General features: G+C 60.4%; 12 protein-coding genes across 12 annotated transcripts; 6 read left to right on the top strand and 6 right to left on the bottom strand.

The window, feature by feature from the left end:
• Positions 1–51: 51 nt before the first annotated feature.
• SDRG_08656 (hypothetical protein) lies at positions 52–1593 on the top strand (the record flags this gene model as incomplete). The annotated part of the gene is made up of 4 exons (XM_008614550.1): positions 52–1027; positions 1074–1333; positions 1381–1446; positions 1492–1593. The coding sequence occupies 4 exons, from the start codon at positions 52–54 to the stop codon at positions 1591–1593; spliced, it is 1404 nt and encodes a 467-aa protein (XP_008612772.1).
• Positions 1594–1654: 61 nt separating this feature from the next.
• On the bottom strand, positions 1655–2038 carry SDRG_08655 (hypothetical protein; the record flags this gene model as incomplete). The annotated part of the gene is made up of 1 exon (XM_008614549.1): positions 1655–2038. The coding sequence occupies one exon, from the start codon at positions 2036–2038 to the stop codon at positions 1655–1657; it is 384 nt and encodes a 127-aa protein (XP_008612771.1).
• Positions 2039–2121: 83 nt separating this feature from the next.
• SDRG_08654 (hypothetical protein) lies at positions 2122–4137 on the bottom strand (the record flags this gene model as incomplete). Its single annotated transcript, XM_008614548.1, has 1 exon — positions 2122–4137. One exon carries the CDS (start codon positions 4135–4137, stop codon positions 2122–2124), a length of 2016 nt encoding a protein of 671 aa, XP_008612770.1.
• A 733-nt stretch (positions 4138–4870) lies between these two features.
• Positions 4871–6529, top strand: SDRG_08653 (hypothetical protein; the record flags this gene model as incomplete). Its single annotated transcript, XM_008614547.1, has 4 exons — positions 4871–4965; positions 5008–5569; positions 5617–5763; positions 5810–6529. The coding sequence occupies 4 exons, from the start codon at positions 4871–4873 to the stop codon at positions 6527–6529; spliced, it is 1524 nt and encodes a 507-aa protein (XP_008612769.1).
• A 68-nt stretch (positions 6530–6597) lies between these two features.
• SDRG_08652 (hypothetical protein) lies at positions 6598–8622 on the top strand (the record flags this gene model as incomplete). Its single annotated transcript, XM_008614546.1, has 1 exon — positions 6598–8622. One exon carries the CDS (start codon positions 6598–6600, stop codon positions 8620–8622), a length of 2025 nt encoding a protein of 674 aa, XP_008612768.1.
• On the bottom strand, positions 8619–9216 carry SDRG_08651 (hypothetical protein). Its single transcript, XM_008614545.1, has 2 exons — positions 9005–9216; positions 8619–8966 (listed from the first exon to the last, which is right to left on the bottom strand). Exons 1-2 carry the CDS (start codon positions 9191–9193, stop codon positions 8676–8678), a joined length of 480 nt encoding a protein of 159 aa, XP_008612767.1. The 5' UTR covers positions 9194–9216; the 3' UTR covers positions 8619–8675.
• A 48-nt stretch (positions 9217–9264) lies between these two features.
• SDRG_08650 (TKL protein kinase) lies at positions 9265–10478 on the bottom strand. Its single transcript, XM_008614544.1, has one exon. The coding sequence runs from the start codon at positions 10473–10475 to the stop codon at positions 9339–9341; it is 1137 nt and encodes a 378-aa protein (XP_008612766.1). The 5' UTR covers positions 10476–10478; the 3' UTR covers positions 9265–9338.
• Positions 10479–10768: 290 nt separating this feature from the next.
• Positions 10769–11856, bottom strand: SDRG_08649 (TKL protein kinase). Its single transcript, XM_008614543.1, has one exon. It carries the CDS (start codon positions 11828–11830, stop codon positions 10808–10810), a length of 1023 nt encoding a protein of 340 aa, XP_008612765.1. The 5' UTR covers positions 11831–11856; the 3' UTR covers positions 10769–10807.
• Positions 11857–12171: 315 nt separating this feature from the next.
• SDRG_08648 (TKL protein kinase) lies at positions 12172–13367 on the bottom strand. Its single transcript, XM_008614542.1, has one exon. It carries the CDS (start codon positions 13302–13304, stop codon positions 12228–12230), a length of 1077 nt encoding a protein of 358 aa, XP_008612764.1. The 5' UTR covers positions 13305–13367; the 3' UTR covers positions 12172–12227.
• Positions 13368–14552: 1185 nt separating this feature from the next.
• Positions 14553–15820, top strand: SDRG_08647 (hypothetical protein). Its single transcript, XM_008614541.1, has 5 exons — positions 14553–14739; positions 14781–14853; positions 14900–15079; positions 15129–15419; positions 15471–15820. The coding sequence occupies exons 1-5, from the start codon at positions 14612–14614 to the stop codon at positions 15753–15755; spliced, it is 957 nt and encodes a 318-aa protein (XP_008612763.1). The 5' UTR covers positions 14553–14611; the 3' UTR covers positions 15756–15820.
• A 2320-nt stretch (positions 15821–18140) lies between these two features.
• SDRG_08646 (hypothetical protein) lies at positions 18141–19318 on the top strand. The gene is made up of 3 exons (XM_008614540.1): positions 18141–18318; positions 18371–18443; positions 18500–19318. Exons 1-3 carry the CDS (start codon positions 18161–18163, stop codon positions 19283–19285), a joined length of 1017 nt encoding a protein of 338 aa, XP_008612762.1. The 5' UTR covers positions 18141–18160; the 3' UTR covers positions 19286–19318.
• A 2023-nt stretch (positions 19319–21341) lies between these two features.
• Positions 21342–22807, top strand: SDRG_08645 (cell division protein FtsZ). The gene is made up of 4 exons (XM_008614539.1): positions 21342–21786; positions 21830–22148; positions 22190–22323; positions 22374–22807. The coding sequence occupies exons 1-4, from the start codon at positions 21390–21392 to the stop codon at positions 22769–22771; spliced, it is 1248 nt and encodes a 415-aa protein (XP_008612761.1). The 5' UTR covers positions 21342–21389; the 3' UTR covers positions 22772–22807.
• The last annotated feature ends 21 nt before the right edge of the window (positions 22808–22828 follow it).

Below are 22828 nucleotides of genomic sequence, written 5' to 3'. Positions count from 1 at the left end.
CAAGCCCGCTCAGTTAAGTACGCGCTCTGTGGTTGGCGCGGTCACAGCAGCATGGACGACCGCGGCGACTGGGAAGCTGCGCTCGCCGACGGTGGCCACATGGACTTTATGGGCGACGCCAGCCTCTCGTCCGCGCTCCTACTGCGCCAGTCGCCACCGACCAAAGCGCCGTCGCTCGTGCCGTCGCCGCTTTCGCCGCTGCCGAGCCTCTCACTCGACGACCTCTTGCCGTCGGCGCCTGTCTCGCCCGGACTGGCGGCGATCCTGCCCGGCGACGTCCACCTGTTTCCGAACCCGCTGGTCGCAACCTTGCCGCCGCCCGCCGTCGTCGTCGCGCCGCAGTGCATTGACCTGCGCATCGTCAAGGAGAACGGCGTTCTTGGCTTTGGGGTTGTACCCCGGCGCGGCATGGGCGGCGTCCAAGTCTCAACGCTGCAGCCCGCGTCCAGCGCCGACCGCGCAGGTCTCCGCATCGACGACTGCCTCCTTCGCATCGGCGTCAACGACGTCGGCTCCATGGCGCTCAACGACGTGGTCGAGCAGCTCAAAGCCGTGCGACCGGGCGAGGCCATCATGCTGCGCGTGTACCGCCCGACGGCGCCGCCCACCAAGAAGCCGCGGCTCATGGCGCCCGAGAATGCGCTCAAGAAGCAGGTCGACGCCGCCGCCAAGGATTTGGCAAATGCGATTGCAGAAAAGACCAAGCTCGCCGACCGCAACACCGCATTGCGGAAGCGCGTGCAGGAAATCGTCATCAAGGCCGACGAGACCCTCTTGCAGGTCACCAAGGAGAAGGACGCGACGATCGCAAAGCTCACGCAGGACAAGGCCGACGTGGCGCAGGCACTCGCGACGCTCCAAGCGCAGATGCGCATCGAGGCCCGGACGCTATTTGATGCCAAGGGCAACGCGGAAATCAAAGCCCAGCTCGACGCAGCAGTGCTGCGGATTGCCGACCTTGAAGACGCCGAGCGGAAGCGGTCGGCCGCCAAGAAACACTACGTCTCGGTGCAAGCTGCGCTGGCCGGTACGACGATCCTCTTCATGCAGAATCGGAGCTATGCGGGTGGTAGGCAAGCTGCTGGCCCAGCTCGAGACAAGGGTGGTCGAGCACCTTCAGATCGCTCTCGCCACCATGGCAGCTGCCCGTGCTGCGACCAAGTCCAATGCGTACAACGCCGCGACGCTGCCGCCGACGCTCACGATCACGGTCGAGCTCTGTCGACCGACCACCGTGTTCCAGCTCCTGGACGTCACCACGGTCTATGATGCATTTGGCTTCCCAGTGCTAACGCCGCTGCGACTCACATGGCCTGCGGCCCGCGCGTACGCGGTAGGTGCTACGGCCCAGGAAGCGGAATGATCTGGACGTGTGCGTAGGTGTTTGGCCAGCGCCTCGTGTATGAAGAACGGACAGGCGTCAACCTCGTAGCGTCGGGACCTGTAGTACGTCACTTGGCCGCCGCATCAACTTGCTGACGCGGTTCGTAGGAGACCAAATTTGACCCGACAACAGAGCTTCTCGAAATGACGTGGAAGTGGTCCGAGCACAGCGTGCTGCGCGAGATCGGGCGGTCGATCCGGCTGGCATAGAGGCAGGGTGTCGTAGTGTAGTACTGCTAGGAAAACAAGATAAACGCGCAAGATAGTATTATCATGCGTCGTCTTTGGCGGCCCGCGACAGCTCGTGGCAGACGTACTCGAGCTTCCCGCTGATGGCTTCCATCTCCTTTGCGCTCTGCACCGCCCAGTTGCTGAAGCCTTCAAGCTCGGCCAGCTGCGCCTTGAAGCGCTTGTGCTCGGCCTTCCAGCGCACCGTCTTTTGGTGCAGCTGCACTGCGCACTTGGCCATGCCGATGCACTCGTCCTGGATCGCTTGCTGGTTGGCCATAACGGGCGCCATCGCCGTGTCGACCTGCAGACCGAGGTGCTGCTCCATGAGCAGCATGCTCATCTGGAGGCCCTTGGTCGCCTCGGCGCGCTGCTTCTGCTGCTGGGCCAGGAGCGACTCGGCCTCGGCAGCGAACTCCCCAAGCATCGCCAAAACTCGACTGCCGCGTATCCGCATACCAACACAATATCCGGATGCCGGCAGACCCAGATCTTGCTGGCGGGTTGCAACTAGAATTGCGGATCCCTGGGGCGCGGTGCGTCGAGGTGCAGCTCCAAGAGTTGCGACCAACGAAGGACGTCGACCAGCTCGAGGCCGCATGTACATGCGTGCAAGTGGTAGCCGTAGACGCGGGCGACGGGGCGTCCGCAGAGGACGTTGAGCGCCAGCCAACCCACGTCGTGGATTGACACGAGGTACGAGCGCCGCAGCAGCACGAAGCCATGGCTCCAAAGCTCGGACGGCGAGAGCTCGCTGCCTATCTGGTCGGTGGTCGGAGCGACGAGGCCGACTAGATTTCGGGCGGCGCTCGGAACCGCCGCCTCAAGCACCGTCGCCCATGACAACGGTTGTGGCTGCGACGCTAGCGCCAAGCTCGCACAGGTTGGTCCGCGCCGCGAAGTGCCCGTCTCGTGGCTGGCTTCGCAGACGGCCGAGAGCGATGGGACGATACTCGCCCGCTTGATTGCAATGGCGGGCGCCAAACTCGCGGTCCTCGAGGACGGCTCGACGGCGCCTCCGGTTTTACTTCTGCGGCATCGCTCGTAGAGACGCTGCGCCGCAATGTAGCAGCACCCGACGACGATAGCCACGAAAAACCACGCGTAACTCGCGACGAGAAGGGCGGTCGGCGTCGTCGGGTACATGTGCACCGTCCACAGCGTCATACTTGTCGGCGGCGCGACCACTTGGACGTTGGCCAAGTAGTTGGCGCGCAGCAAGGCGCTGGCGGCCGCTCGCTCGAGGTCGACGGCGACCAAAAGCTCTGCCTGGCGCACAAAGCCGACGAGAAATAGGACAACCGCGACGTGGAGGTGAAGGCGGGCGTGGGCGACGGAGGCGACGGCGTCGAGGAGACTGAGGTAGACGACCAAGAGGTCGCCAAACACCATGTCGGGCAGCACGAACGTGGCGCTCCACCCCTGCTGCGCATTGCCGGTCGCTATTGCATACTCGAGGAGCTCCCAGCCACGGTCTATAGCGCTGATGCAGAGCCAGAGAAGCGTATACTGCCGCGCACGCAGCAAGACGCACGCGTAGAGGTCGGGTATCCAGAGGTAGGAGTGGGTCTGGTAGCGCTGCCAAGCAATGACGACCGATAAGGCCAAGTACCAGAGAAGGTGGAGGCCAAAGGTCGCTGACAAGAGACAGCGCGCCCACGCGAAGGACTTGTCGATGGCGTGGCCGACCTGCGTGTACTGAGTGGCCTGAATGAAGTCGACGGGACTCGCTGGAAGCAGCCAGACGTACGAATCCATGCTGGCTTGCACGGTAGGTGATATGCGGTAGATGCCCTCGGTGCCCGCCACGACGATGCGCTCGCTTGTTGCAATCACCGTGGCCGACCAGCTCCCGACGAATGCGGTGATCGGGTCGAGGAGGACCTCTTGGAAATTACTATTGACTTCGTACGGGAAGCCGAGACTCACAAACGACCGGTACGACGAGACGTTGGATTCGAGGAGCGAAAGCGATGCCAACGGCGCCGACAGCACCGTTGCCGTAGCGCACGAGGTCTGCCACGGCGCCTTGGGGCGGCGGAGGCCCATGGTCTGGACGTAGACAGTCGTGACGGTGTGCTCGTCGATGACATACACCTTAAAAGCCGTCGTATCGCCGAGCACCCGCCCCGTGTACGAGCAGTCGACGACTAAATACCCCGTGGATGGAAGAATGCTGGCGACGAGGGGCAGAGCCACCGAGGCATTGTAGAGCAGGTCCGAGCCATCGAGATATGACATGCAGCTGTCGGTGCGGATCGTATATGGCGCCGCTTGCGCGCCTTCATTAAGGTACAGAATCGGTGCGCGGGGCAAGCTTGTCGTGCTGTTGGCGGCGATGTCAAGGAGAAAGGCCAGGACGAGCCCGCTCGTGTAGACGTTGGCCAGCTTGGGCGCTTCGAATGCACCGAGTCGGACGGCGTTGCAAGCAGCCGCGTTGCGCAGCGCTGAGATGGCAACGTAGAGCGCAGCGGCAAGCGCCAAGCATCGGTGGGCGGTCCCGACGACCCGGGGCCACGACGGCATCAGCTAAATATACTCCAACGGCCAGGTGACTTGGACACGCCACGTCATTTACAGTTTATTGGTTGTTTATTAGCTGGTTTTAGCCAATCAAAACACATTTCACGGCGCAATCGGCTCCGCTCGCCGATAGGCGGGTCGGTGGCCGAAATTGCAATCAAAAATGAAATCGCTCAAACTCAGCACAGTGATAGAGAACACTTTGTAGAGCATACTACGGTGCGTCACGTCGACGTGCGAAGCGTACAGCGTGCGCTACGGCTTCGAACATTAACTGTGGCATACGCCATATTGACACATTTAGCCATATTTACTCGTTCCTGTCTGCCAACACTGTATTTGACGTTGGGCGTTCGTGATCGAGTTAGCAGCGTATAGTCTATTGGGTATCCTCTAACGTTTTTGACTAGCTGCCAGCCCACGCGCACCCAAGTTTCTCGGTCCCGGGATGCATTCGAGTTATCTACGGAGCCTGCAAGGCCCAACCGCGTCAAAACGACCGCGTCCAGCGTCGCATCGAAGCCCATTTTCACTCTTGGCGCCCGTGGCTCTCTAGGGATCCTGCGCAGAAGACGCTGGAGCCATCCTGCTGACACGCACGGCTTGGTGCTGTCGTTCTCGCCATGCAGAACCGTGCGACGCCACGTCATTTGTCCTTTAAAGTACGCCGCACCTGGTCGGGAAACGCACTTAGGCGGAGGGGAAAGACCAAGATATTGCGAATTCCAAACGAGCGATGGGCGTGCAAGAAGTGTTCGGGAACAGCGACTGGGACGCCAAGCACCGCGCCGCCGGCGGGAAGCTCGTCGTCGCCGACTTCACCGCCTCCTGGTAGGTCTAGCCTGCATGACGAGGCCTCATGCCTTGGCGCAGGTGCGGTCCGTGCCAGATGATCAAGCCGCGCTTCCATGCGATGGCCGACCAGTACACCGACGTCGTCTTCCTCGAGGTCAACGAGGCGAACAACGACGACTTGATCCACAGCATTGGCATCCGCGGCTTCCCGACGTTCCACTTTTACATCAACAAGCAAAAGGTCGACGAGATGGTCGGCGCCGACCCGAACACGCTCCAGTCCAAGATCGAGCAGTGGCGCGCGTCCGCCGGTCCCAACCCGTTTGCGTCCGAAGGTGTCTCGCTCGGGGGTGGCGGTGTCGCCCTCGACCCGCGTGAAGCGCGTCTGCGCAAGTTCAACCAGGTCGACTTGCTCCCGACGGCGCCCACGCCTTTCTCCGCCCCGACGCCTGTCGCCGCGCCTGCCCCGATCGCCGCGCCGGCTGCCTTGACCGCAGAGCAGCAGGCTGAAGACGCTGAGCTCGCGCAAGCCCTCGCGCTCTCGCAGCAGGAGCTTTCCCAGGCCCAGGCCAACGTCGACGAGAGCAGTGCCCCTGCCGAGATGGAGCTGCCGCCGGTCAACGAAGCCTTCCTCGCGCAGGTATGCCTCGTCGCATCTAGCAGCAGCATCTCATGTGGCGTGTTTAGCTTGTCGAGATGGGATTCCCGGAGCTCCGCGCTCGAAAGGCGCTGCTGGCGACGAACGACGGCAACCTCGACCAGTGCATCAACTGGATCGACGAGCACCAAGACGACGCCGACATTGACGCGCCGATCCAGTATATCGACATGGCGGTATGCTCTACCCACTGCCATAGCTCAACTCATGGCGCGTGCGTAGCACCACAAGCGAACGCTGACGGCGGACGAGAAGGAGGCCGCCAAGGTTGAGGAGCTCAAGCAGCGCATCGAGCTCAAGCGCAAGGAGCGCGAAGAGGCCGCCAAGAAGGACGACGTGGCGCGCGAGATTGCGCGACGCAACATGGGCAAGGAAGCGAACGCGGCCAAGGAGGAGTACGAAGCGATTCAGACGCGACTGCTGCGTGAGAAGCAGCGCAAAGAGAAGCTCGACGCCAAGCTCGAACGCGAGCGGCTCTTGAAGCAGCTCGAGATGGACAAGGCCGAGCGCCGCGCCCACGGCGGCGTGCTCAAGAAGGCGGCCTTTGAGAGCGACGTGGTCATGGCTGTGTCCGCACCGTCGCCGCCCAAGCCGTCGTCGGGCGACACGAGCCACCTCTCGCCGTCCGAGCAGATGCGCCAGGCGGTCGACCGCTTGATGCAGTACCGCGTCGGCGGCGACGGGCTCACGGCGCTCAAGACGCTCCAGATCTACGTGCGCAACGTGCTTGAAAAGCCGGCCGAGTTTGAAAAGTACTCGAAGATCAACGGCGGCAACGCAGCCTTCAAGAAGCGCGTCGGGTCGCTCCTCGGCGGCCTCGCCTTTCTGCGCGCGGTCGGCTTTGTCAAGACGGACACGGACGAGCTCGTCATGACGTCGCGCGACGAAGCGCTGCTGCAGGAGGCCATGCAACAGCTCTCGGCCGCCATTGCGCGCTACTAAGAACGCGAATATAGTACCGACGCAGCTAAATCGGGTTTTGCTTGTGTAACCGTGGACAACAAAGAGAGATGGGCTGGGCGACGCAGACCAGCCGGGTCCTCTCGCTGGTCGCGGCCGTCGTCGTGCTCTTCATCGAGCTCCAGGGTTCGGCGGCCGTGCGCGCGACCCTCGTCGGCGCGCGTGGTCCGCTCCGGGCCTCGTCCGAATACACGAGCCGCCTCATGCCACTGGTGGTGGCGGCGCTGTTGGCCAACACGTCACTGGCCGTGCATGGCCCGGCCCCGCGCCTCCTCTATATCGACGCCGACGACAGCCAAGAAGGGTATGGCCTCAGTGCGTCACAGTGTACGAGCCCGCTGCCCGGCGACCGCATCTACAAGGCGCCGTACCTAGCCCACCTGCTACCGCAAATCCTCACCGCCGTGCCGGAAGCGCCGCCGCCAGCGACGATCCTCATCGACTGCACGTACACGGCGCGGATGGTGCAGGACACGACGGCGCTCAAGGTCCACTGGGTCGATGCGAACGCCACGTCGCTCTCGACGCTCTTCCTCCAGACAATGGCCATCGAACGGCCGACAAAGCGTCTCAGCACGGCCTGCGGCGTCGCGACCTGGTCGTCGCTGCCCCTCGTACCGTCGTCATTATCGCCGCCCAGCGCCACGTACGTGCACGGCGTCGGGCTCGACTTTCCGTACGTCATCTCGGCGTTCACGCGACTCACGCTCGCGCCGACTTTGACGCCGGATGGCATGTGGCAGGGCACGCTGGCCGGGTCGGGCGAGACGGTCTATGTCGCGGGCACCGAGGGCATCTACCGCGTCGCGCATGGCACGCAGGCCAACTACGACCACTACATTTGGGCGTTGCCGGACGATCCATTCGAGTTCTTAGCGGTCGTGGCGTACTTGACGACCGACATGTCGAAAGATGCGTTCGCGTGGGTCCGTGCGCTCCTCTCGATGGGCGTGGGGCTCACGCTCCTCGTGCACTTTGCTGTCGCCCTCCTCGTCGCGCTGCATCTGTACATGGAGCAGCATGTCGTCTGGGTGCCCGACGTCTTTCCCAGCGTCCAGGCGCGCCTCCAGCTGCGCGCGCTGCTCTGCCTCGTCGTGCTCGTGAGCACGAATGGCTGGCACCTCTACGAGTTCGCGCTCTGCACGGCCAACGCCCGCTGCGGCTGGACCAACAGCTTTGTGTTGACCGACATCGTCCGCGCCGATGGGCTCATGGTGTACCTCGGGCTCATGATCACGTTGGCCAAGACCGTGCGCATCCGCTTGCGCCTCGAGGTCGCCGTGAGCGTCTACCTCATTTGCTACGAGCTCAGCGATGCCATTGTGCGGTCGCCGCTGGGCCTGGACGTGGAAGCCGCCGACGCGTTTGTCGCCGCCAACTACCTCGCCAATATCCTCGAGGCCAACGTGGACGGCATGGACCTCTGGACGATCCACGAGAACGTTGACACCAACGTTGCTGTGGTCGCGGCGCAGATGACGTGGTGGGTCGTCGCGATTTGCATTTGTTTTGTGTATGCTCTTGCTGCCAAGGGTTGGAACATGCTCGATATGGACGCGCGACGCTGCAAGACGTGGCGCTACATGCACCGCCTTCGTCTCCGCTCGGACGATGGGGACGGCGTCCGGTCATTTGCGTCACAGAGCACGTCACGCCGCCTGCGGTCGTCGTCCTGGACGAAGAGCAAGGTTGGGCCATTGGCCCAAGCGTCGGCGCGGACATTTTCATTTCAAGATGTCTCGTCGCTCGCGATCGAAGCCGTGCTGCACACACAGCTCTGCAAAGCGTACGGCCTTGTCGCCCCGCTCGAAGAGTACGTGGCAGTGAGCGGCTGGACGTACGTCTCGGCTTCGAGCGTCTGGCTGCTCGGCTACGTCCTTGTCGACGACGCGTACCTCGTGCACGTCAACGAGTACCCGCTCCTCGTGCTGAACGCAGTGTTGCGCCGCCCGCTCTTTCGCGTCTACGGCTTCCACGTCATCGACCAAACAATTCGCGCTGAGAAGACGCGCTTGCTGCCGACTGTGATCCCGATCCGGCGGCTGCTCCATACCACCTTGCGCGACTTGCGTTAACACCTCGTAAAGTCCAATTTTGAGGTTTTTTGGTTTTGGTTTTTGTACACGACTTAGCTGGTCGTTGGGACCTCGGACGATGACGTGGCAACGTCGTGGAAGCCGGCGGCGGCGTCAATTTCGCGGCGCAGCTCCAGAATGTGCTCGTCGTACGCTCGGCGGTGGGCGAGCGCATGCGGGAGCGCGTGGGTCAAGGGCGGAAAGGCCACGGGCTTGAGGCCGCGCGTCGCGTGCGTGTAGCTCTCGGCGACATCGGGCGCGTCAGCGTGAATCGCGATGGGCACGTCGAGGCGCGCGTCGACAACGACCGACGCGAACCGGTCGTCGTCCTTTGCGCCGAGGATCTACAGACGCCGTGAGCTGGACGAGAGAGGCAGTATACCGATCGGAGGCGGTCGACGGTCGCGCCGGTGGCCACGCGGCTCATGCCTTTCCAGAGCGACGGTGCGGCGTTGCGGGCCTTGTACGCGCGGAGGCTCAGGTGCGGCGCGGCCAGGACGCCGACGCCCGACGCCGAGTGCAGCACGAGCTGCCGCGCTTCGAGGAACTTGTGGAAGCGGTCGCTGGGCATCTCATTGACTGTTTCAGTCGCGGTTACGTAGTCGGACTCGACTGACGCGACTAAAGTAGGTTGGGCAAGGGTACCATATATGCAATGTACGTCTCCGTTGATCGTTATAGTTAGTCGTCTATCCTACAGATGCCACTTCCGTCTCTTAGGGCGAGAGCGCGACTGTCGCCGTGGGGTCCGCGCTTCGGGGTGGCGGCCGTGCGAGGAGCTCGTCCTTAGCAGCGAGAAGCATCTCGACGACCTTGTCGCTGCGCGGCCGGAGAGTCGCGTCGAGCTGGAGACACTGCTTGATGATCTTGACGATGCTCTTGGGGCAGTCGGGCGACACTTTGGGGCGCAGCGCGCCGGTCACGAGCTGCATAGTGACTTCGGCGATACCGAGCTCGGCCATCTCGGCGGCGAAGGGCACTGCGCACGTGTCGAGCTCGGTGAGGACGACGCCGAACGAGTAGACGTCGACTTGCTCCGTGTAGTCGCCGCCGTCGAGGACGAGCTCGGGTGCCGACCACGGCACGTCGCCGACGCGCGACGTCATCTCGGCCTCGTACGTCCGCGCGCGGGCGACGCCAAAGCCGCTGAGCTTGGCTGTCGTTCGGTCGCCGGTGAGGAGGATCTTGGAGGCCTTGACGTTGCGGTGGATCACGATGGGCTTGAGCGAGTGCATGAAGGCGAGGGCCGAGGCGATGTCGATCGCGATCGAGATCTTCTCGCTGGCCCACGTGAGCTTGGACGAGGTGCGTGGCAGGTCGAGGAGGTACCGCAGCGTCTTGCCGTCGACGAACTCGGAGACGCACGTGAGGCCATGCTCGGGCGTGATGTTGAAGCCGAGGAAGGCGACGATGTTGGGGTGGCGAATGTTGGCCATCGAGAGAATCTCCGACACGAGGAGCTTCCGGCGCGACGCAACGTCGTCGCCGCTGCCGTCAAACGACTTGAGCAAGACGGGCTCGCCAATGTAGCTGCCGATCTCGGTCTTCATGTACTGGCTCGGGATCGTGCGCACGCGGATGATCTCGTCCGGGTCGATCCAGAACGTGTGCTTGAAGGGCTCGAGCTGCGCGTACGTGCCCCAGTCGGCGACCGGCGACCGCGGAGGCGAGGGCGGTGGCGTCGCTGTCGCCGCGTAGCGTGGCGGCTCCGGCTTGGTCGGCGAGGCCTCAGCGAGCGCGATGCCATCGACGTCGATTGGCGCCTGCGGTGGCGGCGCGGCCGTCGAGAGACACCCGCCCATGCCAGCAAGAAAGCGTTTCCTCGCCACCAAGATCGGGAACAAATATGCCATTCCAATCCTCTTTTTATTCTGACGTTTTATTCTACTTACACATATCAAGTTCTCCGTTTTTAAAATACAACGCCGAGGCTTGCCCGGGTTCCGATATTACTCGTCGGCCCAGTGGATGCACATTCCACTGGTTGCAAACAGTGTTTTGTTGCCCAAGGCAGCGCCGACAAGAGCCACCGCGCCGGCCCCGCGACGACGAAGACGAGGCTGCGATGTCGGCAGGCGATGATCGCGCGCAGCTGGGCTGCCGACGAGGTCTGATAGCCGCCTGTGAGTAACCTGTGGGACCGAGGTTGCCACAAAACGTTAACTAAGAATTAAAAAACAGTCGCCTACGGGCCAGCCTCGAGCTCGGCCTGCGCCTGCTTGAGGAGCTCGAGGACCTTGTCGCTGCGCGGGCGGAGGTGCGGGTCCTGCTGCAAGCACTGCTTGACGATCTTGACAATGCAAGACGGGCAGTCGGGCGACAGCTGCGGGCGCAGCGAGCCCGTCACGAGCTTCATCGTGAGCTCCGCCTTGTTCATCGTCGCCATCTCCTCGACGAACGGCACCGCGCCCGTATCGAGCTCCGTGAGGACGACGCCGAACGAGTAGACGTCGACTTGCTCCGTGTAGTCTTCGCCGTCGAGGAGGAGCTCGGGCGCCGACCACTGCATGTCGCCGACGCCGGTCGTCATCTCCATCTCAAAGGTACGGTCGCGCGCGACGCCAAAGCCGCTGAGCTTGGCGATCTTCTTGCTCGAGAGAAGGATCTTGGAGGCCTTGACGTTGCGGTGGATGAGCACAGGCTTGAGCGAGTGCATGTAGGCGAGGGCCGACGCAATGTTAATCGCGATGGCGATCTTCTCCTTGGGCCACGAGAGCTTGGCGGCCGCGTGCGGGTTGTCAAGCAGATGGCGCAGCGTCTTGCCGTCCATGTACTCGGAGATGCAGCAGAGACCGCTCTCGGGCGTGAAGTTGAAGCCGAGGAACTTCACCACGTTGCTGTGCTTGAGGCGCGTCATCGAGGTGATCTCAGACATGAGCATCTTCCGGCTCTTGTTGATGTCGTCTTCGTTCTTGGTCAAGTCGAGGTACTTGATGAGGACGGGCTCGCCGTTGACGTTGCCGAGGTCCGTCTTCATGTAGTTGCAAGGAATCGACCGCACGCGGATGACATCCTCGGGCTCAATCCAGAAGTCGGGCTTGAGGTGTTCGAGCTCGACGTAGTAGTCCCAGCTGTCGAGCACCTTGGGCGCGCCGCTCGTCGTCGTCGTCGGCGCGTGCACCGGCGTGTTGGTCGCCGGCCGCTTGTGCTCGAGGCGCGTCCCGCTCTGCGAGAGGTCGCCCTCGTGCTTGCCGTTGCTGTTGCCCATCGCGCTGCGAAAAAAAAAGTGCAAATCTTTTTCCCTCAGACGACAGGCGCAGCTAAATGCACGCAACCACACCCACTCTCGCTGCATCAACGCCTCTATATCAAGAGCTGTAGCAAGGCTTTGGCCTCTCGGGACCACGTGCGGTTGCTGCATCGTCCACCGAGGGCGATGCGACGGAAGTACAGCGTGCGATCTCCCAGACAGTGCGCAAGGCGGCGGCGACGTTGGCCATGTCCGTTGCGTGTTTTTAGCCTCTTCGCTCCAACCCGACGGCAAGCAATCACAACCCCACCCGCGACATCTCGCTGCTTCCTGGAGGTCCTGTCGCTCGGCTGGGCTGATGGGAGGTATAATCATCATATATACGTTAGAGTTATCGACACTACCATGGTATCGATCACGGCTGCTGGAGCGTCTGCTGCGCTTGCTTGAGGAGCTCGAGGATCTTGTCGCTGCGCGGGCGCAGAAGCGGGTCCTGCTGCAGACACTGCTTGACGATGCGCACAATGCACGGCGGGCACTCGGGCGAGAGCTTGGGCCGAAGCGCGCCAGTCACGAGCTTCATCGTGATGTCGGCCTTGGTCATCGTCGCCATTTCCTCGACGAACGGGACGTCGCCCGTGTCGAGCTCCGTGAGCACGACGCCGAACGAGTAGACATCCACTTGCTCCGTGTAGTCTTCGCCGTCGAGGAGGAGCTCGGGCGCCGACCACTGCATGTCGCCGACGCCAGTCGTCATTTCGTACTCGAACGTGCGGTCGCGGGCCGCGCCAAAGCCGCTGAGCTTGGCCGTCTTCTTGGACGTGAGGAGGATCTTGGCCGCCTTGACGTTGCGGTGGATGAGCACGGGCTTGAGCGAGTGCATGTAGGCGAGGGCCGACGCAATATCAATCGCGATCGAGATCTTCTCGTTGGCCCACGTGAGCTTCGAGGCCTGGCGCGGGTTGTCGAGGAGATGGCGCAGCGTCTTGCCGTCCATGTACTCGGAGATGCAGCAGAGGCCATAGTCGGGCGTGATGTTGAAACCGAGGAACTTGACAATGTTCGGGTGGCTAATGCGCGTCATGGACGTAACCTCCGAGATGAGCATCTTGCGCGTCTTGTTGATCTCTTCCTGGGACTTGGTCAGGTCGAAGCTCTTGATGAGCACCGGGTGGCCGTTCAGGTTGCCCATCTCGGTCTTCATGTAGTTCGAGTTGACCGACCGGATGCGCGTCACGTCGTCCGCGTTGATCCAGTACGTGTTCTTCAAGGGCACGAGCTCGTCGTAGCTGTGCCAGTTGACGTCCGACGGCGGCGTGCCACCGCCGACCGGGATCTCCTTGCCGGGGCCAGTAGGGCGTACCGGGCGAGGCTGCTGGACCGACGGGTCCGGGTTGTAGCGGCCAGTACCAGTGCCCGTGCCCGTGTTGACGTCGGAGATGATGGGGCGGGGCGGGTGCGTAGCGGACTCGGAGCTGGAGCAGGCGCCCATGGTCGTCGATGCTTCTTGAGGCTGGCGAATGTGACACTGGCTTGCTGTGTGCCCGGATCGTACAAACATTACAGATTTACTATACTATACTTTGCCCCTATGGTTTTCGAAGCCGGTACACCTTGGGGTTTGTATGTGATACTGAAACCAAGTGTCCAACTGCTGTAAGTAACAGCGTCTTGTTACTGCCTCTTCACCTCGTGTCGCTGATCCAGGCCGGCAAATTAAAATAAACTTTCATCGCCCTGGATACACAAATCAAGTGCACTGGAATAAAATACAATCCAGGCGTACGGATTGTTGCCATCCAGCGTGTATACAAAATACAAGATACTTTTCGAGGCCTGTCCGGGAGAGATGGCACGACCGTCCGCGCGTCACCGATGACGTCGCACCCAAGTCGACGCCGGTACCCTCCTTGGCCAAGAGGACCCCAGATCACCAGATATTACATTTGTAGTCGCTCGAATCTAGTCCAGGCCAGACTCGACTGTGCGAATGCAACAACCCGACCCAGATCTGATAGCAACAAGCTTGGGGAATCGACGAGCGTCTCTGTTGCACACGGTTGTTGAAGAGCGCCATCGGTAACAGAGGCAGTGACACGCGTAGCGTACACAAGGCAAGAAGCGGGTAGAATCGCAAGTCGCCCAATCCTGACGACTAACATTAATGCGCGCATGGCTGCACGTCGCAACGCTGCTGCGAGCCTTGAGTTTGCTGTATTAATAGTGCGTGGTGGTAATGGCGGTGTACGACATGCAGATGTGGTGAGAGGGATCTGGACGATGCTCTGATGGGGCCAGGACCAAGCAGCCACACTCACTGCCACGCGCATGTGAGCTACGCCTGCGAGATTGTCTGCAACGTAGGTTCCACAAGTGTCCACAGGATACCGCGGGCAACGGACAGTGTACCAACGTCTAGCATCTGGGGTGAGCTAGGTGTGGCGTGGACAGAAGGACGTCCTTATCCAACTGATCATGCACAACTTCAGCGTACTACGCAGGACGACCCACTCGTACCAAAGCTTCGTGCGTTGCAACAGCAGTCGGCAACAGGCGAGCTTAGTCGAGTGGAAGAAACCGATGATACAGTATTGGCCTACAGATCTGGCGGGAATATGAGGGTCTGGCTGTGATATCTCTTTCCCAACAAGTATACTAGCAGCAGCACAGATATTGCCGACTCGAATCCAAGCAGCGACTGACTGGTCGAGATGGCGCCAAATTCGAAAAACGGAAGCCGGCGGAGGTCAACGTCCCACTCTCCTATCGCAGCGCGGCCATTCGATTTCCCAAGTTGCCATGGCGAAGGACGAAGGCCTCCCGCTCGTGCAGTCGCCGCCCTTGTCGCCGCCGCACCACTCGCTCCTCGGGCTCACGTACATTGCGGCCTCGGCACTGACCTTTAGCCTCATGTCCAGCGCCATCAAGTACAGATCGACCTCGTCGCATCCCCCAACCATGTCGGTAGGTACGAGAGCTTTACGATCGCGGCCATGGAGACGGTGTTTTGGCGCTCGAGCATCGCCGGCCTCATCAACCTCGTACGCTCTGCCGGCCTGCCATCGCGCCTCCATGGTCATGCACTAGGTGTTTGTATGGTACCATGGCATCTCGCTCGCGGTCGCGCCGACCGACCGCCGCAACGTTGCAGCGCGCAGCCTCGTCGGCTTTCTCTCGATGGCAACAGGCTTTTACACCATGTCGCAGCTCGTGCTCGCCGACTCGAGCGTGATCATCTTTACAAGCCCTGTCATGTCCTTCTTCCTCGTACGTCATTGCGCATGCAAGTGGGTCATCCGCAGGACTCTATGGCTAGGGCGCCCTCTTCCTGCACGAGGCCATCGACGGCGTCAACTTTTGCTGTGCGCTCGTTTGCTTTGTCGGCGTCGGGTTTGTCGCGCGACCGGCGTGGCTCGTCGGCATCTCGACGGACGCGCCGCCGTCGTCGACGCTCGCCGTGTGCACGGGTCTTCTCTCGGCCGCTCTCCAAGCGCTCGACTACGTCTTCGTGCGCAAGCTCAAGCACATGCACTTCCTCGCGATGATCCACTACTTTAGCCTCACGTGCAGCCTCGGTTCACTGCTTGCGATGGCGATCTGGCCCACGGTGCGCTGATCGTACGAGTACTTGGGTGCAAGGTCCTATTCGTGTTTGTAGAATGTGACGCTGGATCTCGGGTACCTCTGGCTTCTGGCGCTGGTGAGCGGCGTCCTCGGGTTCCTCGGGCAAGTCTTCATGACCAAGGGCTTCCAGCTCGAAGACGTTGGCACTGGCTCGGTCATGCGCTACCTCGACATCGTCTTTGTGTTCATCTGGGACACGATCTTCCTCCATGAGGTCATTAGCCCATGGAGCATCCTCGGCGCGGCTATCATCATGGCCTCGGCCATCACGATTGCGCTCCGACGGGCGCGCCGGCCGCCACCGGTTGTTGTCCCGTAGGCAAGTAGCTTTGAATCGCTTCAAGTTGAAGTTCAGAAATGGCAGACGCGTGCTTCTCTATATTCTCCCTTTTTTCCATCGTTCACAGAGAACGACTCGAGAATATTGAGCAAATGTCGCGCTATTTCTGCTGTTTGTAGGGAAACGAGCGCGTATGTGGATGGGGGAACACACACTATTTCATGGGCGTCGGTCAGATCTTATCGCGAGCGTACGCAGAAAGAGGCGAACCTTCGGCTTCGGTGGCAATTATTTAGATAGCGCTGCGTTTCATTGGCTGAAAACCAAAAAACAATTCCAAAAATGGGAAGCGTTGATTGGACAAACGTAAATAGTGTTAGATTTGCTGGCGCTATCTAAGCGGTGCCAAGCTCGAGGCCGGAGGAGGATGCAAGCATGCTGGGCGATGCCAACGCAACGGAGCAAGCTGCAATACACACTGCAGTACATGTATTTACATTAGTTTGAAATAGGCTCGAGCATCCTTGAGCGCTTGCACCCGCTGCGCGGTGTCCAGTGAGACCCACTCGTCCTCGCCGAACGCGATGCCCGACTGCCCAGCCTTCCTGCAGATAGGGTGGTGGACGTACGAGTCTGCGCTTGTGCGGGGAACCTTCTTGTGCTGGTCGAGAAGGTATTTGATGTAAAGAGCGACCTCGCAAGCTTTCGCAAGCTTATCAAGCAACCGCGGGTGCTCACTCCTGGGTTTGTTGCAGCCCAGGCACGTCGACTTGGCACGCGGGCGCCTTTCACGCTGTACTGGAGGCGATGGCGACGGCGCGGCAAATTCACATGTTGTTGCACGGTTCACAGCGATGGGCTTCACCAACTGGATGGATGCCACATCACAAAGCCCCGTAGGCGCCGAGTGCTGAGTCGGCAGGCGCGGACTCGACGGGCGCGGCAGGCGCAGACTCGACGGGCGCGGCAGGCGCAGACTCGACGGGCGCGGCGGGAGCGGAAACGGTAGCCGCGGCAAGCGCGGACTCGGTAGGCGCGGACTCGACGGGCGCGGCGGGCGCGGACTCGGCGGGCGCTTCCTGGCCGTCCATCGGTCACTTTTGGATCTAATACAAAGTGCGTGATATTCTATTTTAGTTAGCGCGGCCAATCAGATCAACGCAATTAGTTAGCGCGGCCAGTAAGCATAAAAAACGTATTTGATTGGTCAAAATGCCTATCGTGTCGGCCATAAATCGTATTTTGGCACAATAATCCAAACAAGCATACAAACATCAAGTCTAATTCGTCAAAGGAGCACTTCCTGGCAGCCCAGACCGGAGCCCAGACCTTTGGTGTCTTAGAGTGAACGCCATAGACCGGCATACCGATTTTCCAGTGTTCTCGCTGCTTCCTTCCCTCTTTTTTTTCTTTCTTCCTTTCGTCCGTGTGCCAAACATTTTTACGCTGCAACGTTTATGGTTCATAAGCCGAAAGAGTGGCGTCGAACACCATGCGAGGAATTATCGAATCGCTGGAAGGTCCAGGTTGATTCGACGCGGCCAAGCTTTGGAACCAGTGATTTTTTCATCCAGGACTCTAGCTACTACATCTTCGTTGCGCAGCTTGGTTCGCTGCGAGCTGTTGCATCTCTTGGCAATGACTGGCTTTGGCCACACCAATCGCAGCGGCCGTCGACACCAGCAGAGCGTGCGTAACGCCCGTCCTTGCAGGAAAGAATCTCGTCGGATGCGCCTCGGTGAATATGCAAAGTAGGCAGCTGCGACATGCCACGTTCCGACATGGCGCGTGGTTGCACGCGTGGCCTCTCGCCTTCGTCTGCAACTACACTAGTAGATGCAGGCGCCGCAGCGCACCGCTTGCGAGCCCCTTCCTTGCTGACGAGGCTGCACATGGATGCCGATAATGATGCAATGAATACTCCTCTCGCAGCTTATAATCACTGGCGATATATATAAGATTTCTAAGATTTCAAAGCGCTGAATCTCACACTATTTCTTCGAACCACGGCGCGATCATCCTTGGAATCTCGAGTGGTTCGTCGCCGTCCGATGCCCTGGTATAAGAACAGCGGTCCAAGGATATTCGCAGGGAGGTTTGGACACCGGTCTTCGTCTCGTCGCACCCGATTACGACCAGCCGTCCCTCTGCATTATCTGACGTTCCGACTCGCGGAGCTTTTGGGATCTCGTCGCGACGATACAATTTTTCAGTGGCCGTGCCAGCTCCCAACGTCTCGTACCCGTCTCGTGTCGCTCTCGCAGGGTCACGGATGCCTCCGCTCTTGGCTGACGTTCCGACGTGACGAGCCACTTGTGATATGTTGACTATAATAGAGACGATCATGGGAAATCCAACAAGTACATCGTACAAGCGCTCGACGCCGTCTCGCAGTCGAGTCGATCGCTCAGTTTGCAATTTCACTCGTCGCCCACAGTCCCAAGATGCTCCAGCAGACTGCCAAGCCAATGACCAAGGGCGAGCTCCTCCCGTTGGTCACGCCGCCGTCGACGCCCAAGGCCGACCCGCCGTTCCCGCTGCTTGGGCTCATCTTGATCTCGTTCTCGGCCTTTACCTTTAGCCTCATGTCGAGCGCCATCAAGTACGTTGCACCATCGATTTGGTCGAAATGCTTATGATTATGCGGCCCGTAGGTACGAGAGCTACTTCTTCTCGGCCATGGAGACGGTGTTCTGGCGCTCGTGCTTTGCCTGGCTCATCAACCTTGTACGTCTCTCCATGTGCAACACGGACGTGGTGGCCTATAGTAGTGGTGATGGTAGTGCTTTGTACTCTACTACAAGATCGACCTCACGGTCGAGTACGAGAACCGGTTCAACCTCCTCGTGCGCAACGTCGCCGGCTTCCTCTCGATGGCGCTCTCGTTCTGGACCATGTCGCAGCTCGTGCTCGCGGACGCCAGCGTCATCATCTTTACAAGTCCCGTCATGACGTTCTTCCTCGGCGCGCTCCTCCTCAACGAGAAGATCGACGTGGTCAATTTCTTTTGCGCGCTCTGCTGCTTTGGCGGCGTCGTCGTCGTCTCCCGCCCGACCTTTCTCTTTGGCGAAGACCCGGACGCCGACCAGAAGGTGCTTGGCCCGTATGCGGCCTTTGCTGTCTGGACCGGTCTCCTCTCGGCGCTCATGTCGGCCCTCGACTACGTCTTTGTCCGGAAGCTCGTCGGCATGCATTTGCTCGCGATCGTGCACTACTTTTCGCTCTCGTGCATGGCCGGCTCGGCGATCGCGATGGTCCTTTGGCCCGAAACCGTGACCTTCGACCTCTCGTGGGACCTCTGGCTCTCGGCCATTGGCAGCGGCGTCCTCGGCTTCCTCGGCCAAGTGTGCTTGACGAAAGGCTTCCAGCTCGAGTCGGTCGGCATTGGCTCGGTCATGCGCTACCTCGACATCGTCTTTGTGTTCATCTGGGACATTCTCTTCCTCCACGAGTTCATTAGCCCGCTCAGCGTCGTGGGGACGGCCATCATCATGACGTCGGCCAGTATCATTTGCCTGCGGCGGGCCCGCGTCACGTCCTCGGCCGCGTCGCCGCCCAACAGTCCTTAATTCGTTGTCGTAATGCATTGTTTGATTAGTCGATCGGGTGGTGGCGGGTAGGGTTAGACACGAGCAGCCGAGTCAACGTGGGTACTGCACGGCACGGGCGACGGACTGTCGATGCAGTGATAGGCCGAACCAGAACTTGTTACATCGAACCAACCGCTCTTGCTGTCAATACGAGGACTGATGGCGAGCGTGATAGGAGCTTCATACCTCGATGGGCCGTCCGTGGCTGCGCATTCACCCGCCTGTCTCGCGCGTCGATATGTGGCGTCTTGTCGTTGACGCAGAGCAGTTGACGTTAGCGGTGGCAGCTGTTGGAGGTTGACGAAGCGAGAATTAGTTGGAGGAGCTGCTGGTAAAGCTACTTTGAATCTGCACCAGCGCCATTCCAGCTGAGAGAAGTATCAGGTAGGCCGGGCGACCTGACGGCCCGGCTGCTTGTGCCACGTGCACTACGGGGCAACAGGTCACTCAAGTCATACAGGAGCCGACAAGGCTACCACCCCTCCGACTTGTGGGACGCTCTTGTGGGATGTGCCTACTGTGTGAGACGACGTGTGGCTCGAACGAGCTGCGATAACTTCAAGATAAGGTGATGGGATACGCTGGATAGGATATATAGATAGATACGATGGATAGCTAAAGAGTAGCAGCAGCGCCAACCCGAGCACCGCCACCGGCTCCCCCTTTAAGAGGTAGCAGTGCTACCCGATTCACACGCGCACGAGGGCATGTGCCTGGTCATGCCGATGGCGGGCTCGAATTGGCGACTGCTGCTGTTTTTGTGTAGAGTCGAAGGACCCTTTCCCGTTGTGGCGCTGGCTACCAAGGGAGAATCGTGAGAGGTTTTTACGCTGTGGAATACCTTCCACGGACGACGGAAACGGGAGCGCAGCTACGGGACTGAAGCGCGTACCGTTGGCTTGCGAAGCAGAATTCCACCGACGAGACTAATGGCGCTCGACAGAATCGGCGCTCAACATGGCATCTGATGAGTTGGAAGATGCAAAAACGTAGGTAACTGGGTCGAAATCGGTGGCTTGGGATACCTGCGAGCTAGCTTAGACGCTACAGAATGAGCCATATCTACGTTCCCGACGCCGTCCTCTTGGTTGCGCATTCGAACCAACCCGACCAGCTCAACCAGCAACGATTCAAGTTGCGTGCGGTTAGTCTTGTGATGCGCCAGGTTCAACTGGCACTGCCACTTTGAGCGGACCAACGTGAAGGCGTAGCCCGCTGCCAGTATGCCACGTGCGCAGGGCAGAGTGGATAGACGGTAGTGTAGGTACACGACAATGACCGACGTCGTTGGCTGTGCTATGCAACACGAGTGACCACACACCCCGACGACACAGAGACATGCTTTAGGTGCGACGCGGCCCAACCGACGCTAGATCCACGCCTCTTTAGCCGACCACAGCACCGACAACGTCCAACATGCACGTATGCCACGGGCTCGTAGTGCTCTAGTCGACGATCGCCCGATCTCGGCTGCCCGAGCCTCGCCCTGAGCAGACTATACAACGCTGAGCTGATGCCCGATTCCATACTGGTGTAACGAGTATCAGACCGGCACGGACTCAGACGCCATTGTCGGAGCGTTGTTACATCAAGCGCAGTGGATGGAAACCAAGGTTACCCGCCGAGTAGCAAAGCGCTAGCGTCGCTTCGTAGGTCTGAGTGCGTAGCCTGCGGCGAACTGTGGCGGTCCAAAGGCGAGCGAGCGCTTGCTGTGGGCGGTCGCTGGTCCGAATCCGCGCTCATGCAATCAGCTCTTTGTCGCCAACATAACACAGGTTGTGCATAGCTTCCTTCGTAAGCTGCGTTGGTAGGAGCATTACCTGGCATACATGGTTCTGGGCAGAGCTCGTGGGCAGTTGACCTGACCATCACCCGATCTTGTTGAATCAACATGGACAAGTTGCGTTCGATTAGTCTTTGCACTACGAAGCGTATTTAAAACGTTCACGATAATTTAATATCTAAATCAAGCATTGAAATACAAACATCAAGTTTCCAATTGACCTGAATTAAAATAATTTCGTACTTAGCGCAGGAGGAAGCGAGGGACGGAGGATTTCCCAAGCGGCTTTGGCTCAGCAGCATGCTTCGCAGCGCCCGCGCCCTTCGGTGGCGGCCGCTCTCGTCCACGGCGTACCCGTCCATGTCCAAGCTCAATGGAATCGATGCGCATGGCACGCGGCGGCCTCGCGCCTACGCCTACGCGCAGCACCGCGACCTCAATGACTCCAAGCACCGCACCGAGCATTTGCCCAAGTCGCATCGGCTCAAGGACGGCCGCCCGGTCATCACGGTTGTCGGCGTCGGTGGCGCCGGTAGCAACGCTGTCAACAACATGATCTCGTCACAGCTGGAAGGCGTCGAGTTTGTCGTTGCCAACACGGACTGCCAGGCGCTCGCGCGCTCGCTCGCCCGCCGCCAGGTGACCTTGGGCAAGGACATTACGAAAGGTCTTGGCGCCGGCTCCAAGCCAAACCTCGGTACATATCTTGCTGCATTGAGACTAGGACTCATGTATCGCAGGCAAGAGCGCGGCCGAGAGCAGCCGGGACGAGATCATGGCGCACTTGGACGGCAGCAACATGATCTTCATCACGGGCGGGATGGGCGGTGGCACCTGCACGGGCGCCGCGCCCGTGATCGCAAGCGTCGCGCGCGAAATGGGCATCTTGACGGTCGGCGTCGTGAGCACACCGTTCCGGTCCGAGGGGCCGAACCGATCGCGGCTGGCGCTGGCCGGCGTGCAAGCGCTCGCCGCCGCCGTCGACACGCTCATCGTCGTGCCCAACCAGAACCTCCTCGCGCTCTCGACGCCCGATACGACCATCGTAGACGCCTTCCGGTAGACTTTCTTCCATCTTGCACCAAGCTCATGCAACATAGGTACGCGGACGCAGTGCTGCTCGAGGGCGTCAAGGGCGTGACGGACCTCATCGTCAAGCCGGGTCTTATCAACTTGGACTTCGCCGACATCAACACGATCTTGAGCAAGGCCGGCCGCGCCATGATGGGCTCAGGTATGACGCGTCTTCGAATGATCCGCTGGGCTGAGCAAATGCATATGTAGGCCAAGCGACGGGCGACGACCGAGCGCAGGTCGCTGCCCACGCCGCGCTCAACAACCCGCTCCTCGGCGAGCTCCCGATGGACTCTGCGTCCGGGCTCCTCGTGACGATCCGCGGTGGCGAGGACATGACGCTCTTCGAGGTTGACGCGATCATGAGCATCATCCGGGGCTGCGTCTCGGAAACGGCCAACATCATCTTTGGGACGTGCTACGACCCGTCGAGCGAAGGCTCGATCCACGTCTCGATCATTGTGAGCGGCATCAAGACCGACAACTGGTCGCCACCCGCGGGCAAGGGCTCGGTGCCCAAGCAGCAGCCGCGTGTGTCGCGTGGCGACGCCGAGCCGGGTACTCCCGCAAAGGAGCCAGGGTTCTTGTCCAAGTTTTTTCAGCTATAATCGACCAACTTGGCCATTGTACTATGTTGTTGCCCAGTCCAAGTGCCTCATGCGACG

The sequence above is a fragment of the Saprolegnia diclina genome (assembly GCF_000281045.1).
Source record: "Saprolegnia diclina VS20 unplaced genomic scaffold supercont1.26, whole genome shotgun sequence".
Classification (NCBI taxonomy): domain Eukaryota; phylum Oomycota; class Saprolegniomycetes; order Saprolegniales; family Saprolegniaceae; genus Saprolegnia; species Saprolegnia diclina.
This window is presented reverse-complemented; position numbering and strand designations above follow the sequence as displayed.

Bases quoted from the DNA above. Each gene is read 5' to 3' on its own strand.
- SDRG_08651 (XM_008614545.1), bottom strand. From the start codon at position 9,193: ATGCCCAGCGACCGCTTCCACAAGTTCCTCGAAGCGCGGCAGCTCGTG. The intron at 8,967-9,004 runs GTATACTGCCTC...CGGCGTCTGTAG, and splicing joins CCGTCGACCGCCTCCGATCG to ATCCTCGGCGCAAAGGACGA.
- SDRG_08648 (XM_008614542.1), bottom strand. From the start codon at position 13,304: ATGGGCGCCTGCTCCAGCTCCGAGTCCGCTACGCACCCGCCCCGCCCC.
- SDRG_08649 (XM_008614543.1), bottom strand. From the start codon at position 11,830: ATGGGCAACAGCAACGGCAAGCACGAGGGCGACCTCTCGCAGAGCGGG.
- SDRG_08650 (XM_008614544.1), bottom strand. From the start codon at position 10,475: ATGGCATATTTGTTCCCGATCTTGGTGGCGAGGAAACGCTTTCTTGCT.
- SDRG_08647 (XM_008614541.1), top strand. From the start codon at position 14,612: ATGGCGAAGGACGAAGGCCTCCCGCTCGTGCAGTCGCCGCCCTTGTCG. The intron at 14,854-14,899 runs GTACGCTCTGCC...GTCATGCACTAG, and splicing joins TCGCCGGCCTCATCAACCTC to GTGTTTGTATGGTACCATGG. The intron at 15,080-15,128 runs GTACGTCATTGC...CTCTATGGCTAG, and splicing joins CTGTCATGTCCTTCTTCCTC to GGCGCCCTCTTCCTGCACGA.
- SDRG_08646 (XM_008614540.1), top strand. From the start codon at position 18,161: ATGCTCCAGCAGACTGCCAAGCCAATGACCAAGGGCGAGCTCCTCCCG. The intron at 18,319-18,370 runs GTACGTTGCACC...TGCGGCCCGTAG, and splicing joins CTCATGTCGAGCGCCATCAA to GTACGAGAGCTACTTCTTCT. The intron at 18,444-18,499 runs GTACGTCTCTCC...TGGTGATGGTAG, and splicing joins TTGCCTGGCTCATCAACCTT to TGCTTTGTACTCTACTACAA.
- SDRG_08645 (XM_008614539.1), top strand. From the start codon at position 21,390: ATGCTTCGCAGCGCCCGCGCCCTTCGGTGGCGGCCGCTCTCGTCCACG. The intron at 21,787-21,829 runs GTACATATCTTG...CATGTATCGCAG, and splicing joins CGGCTCCAAGCCAAACCTCG to GCAAGAGCGCGGCCGAGAGC. The intron at 22,324-22,373 runs GTATGACGCGTC...ATGCATATGTAG, and splicing joins CCGCGCCATGATGGGCTCAG to GCCAAGCGACGGGCGACGAC.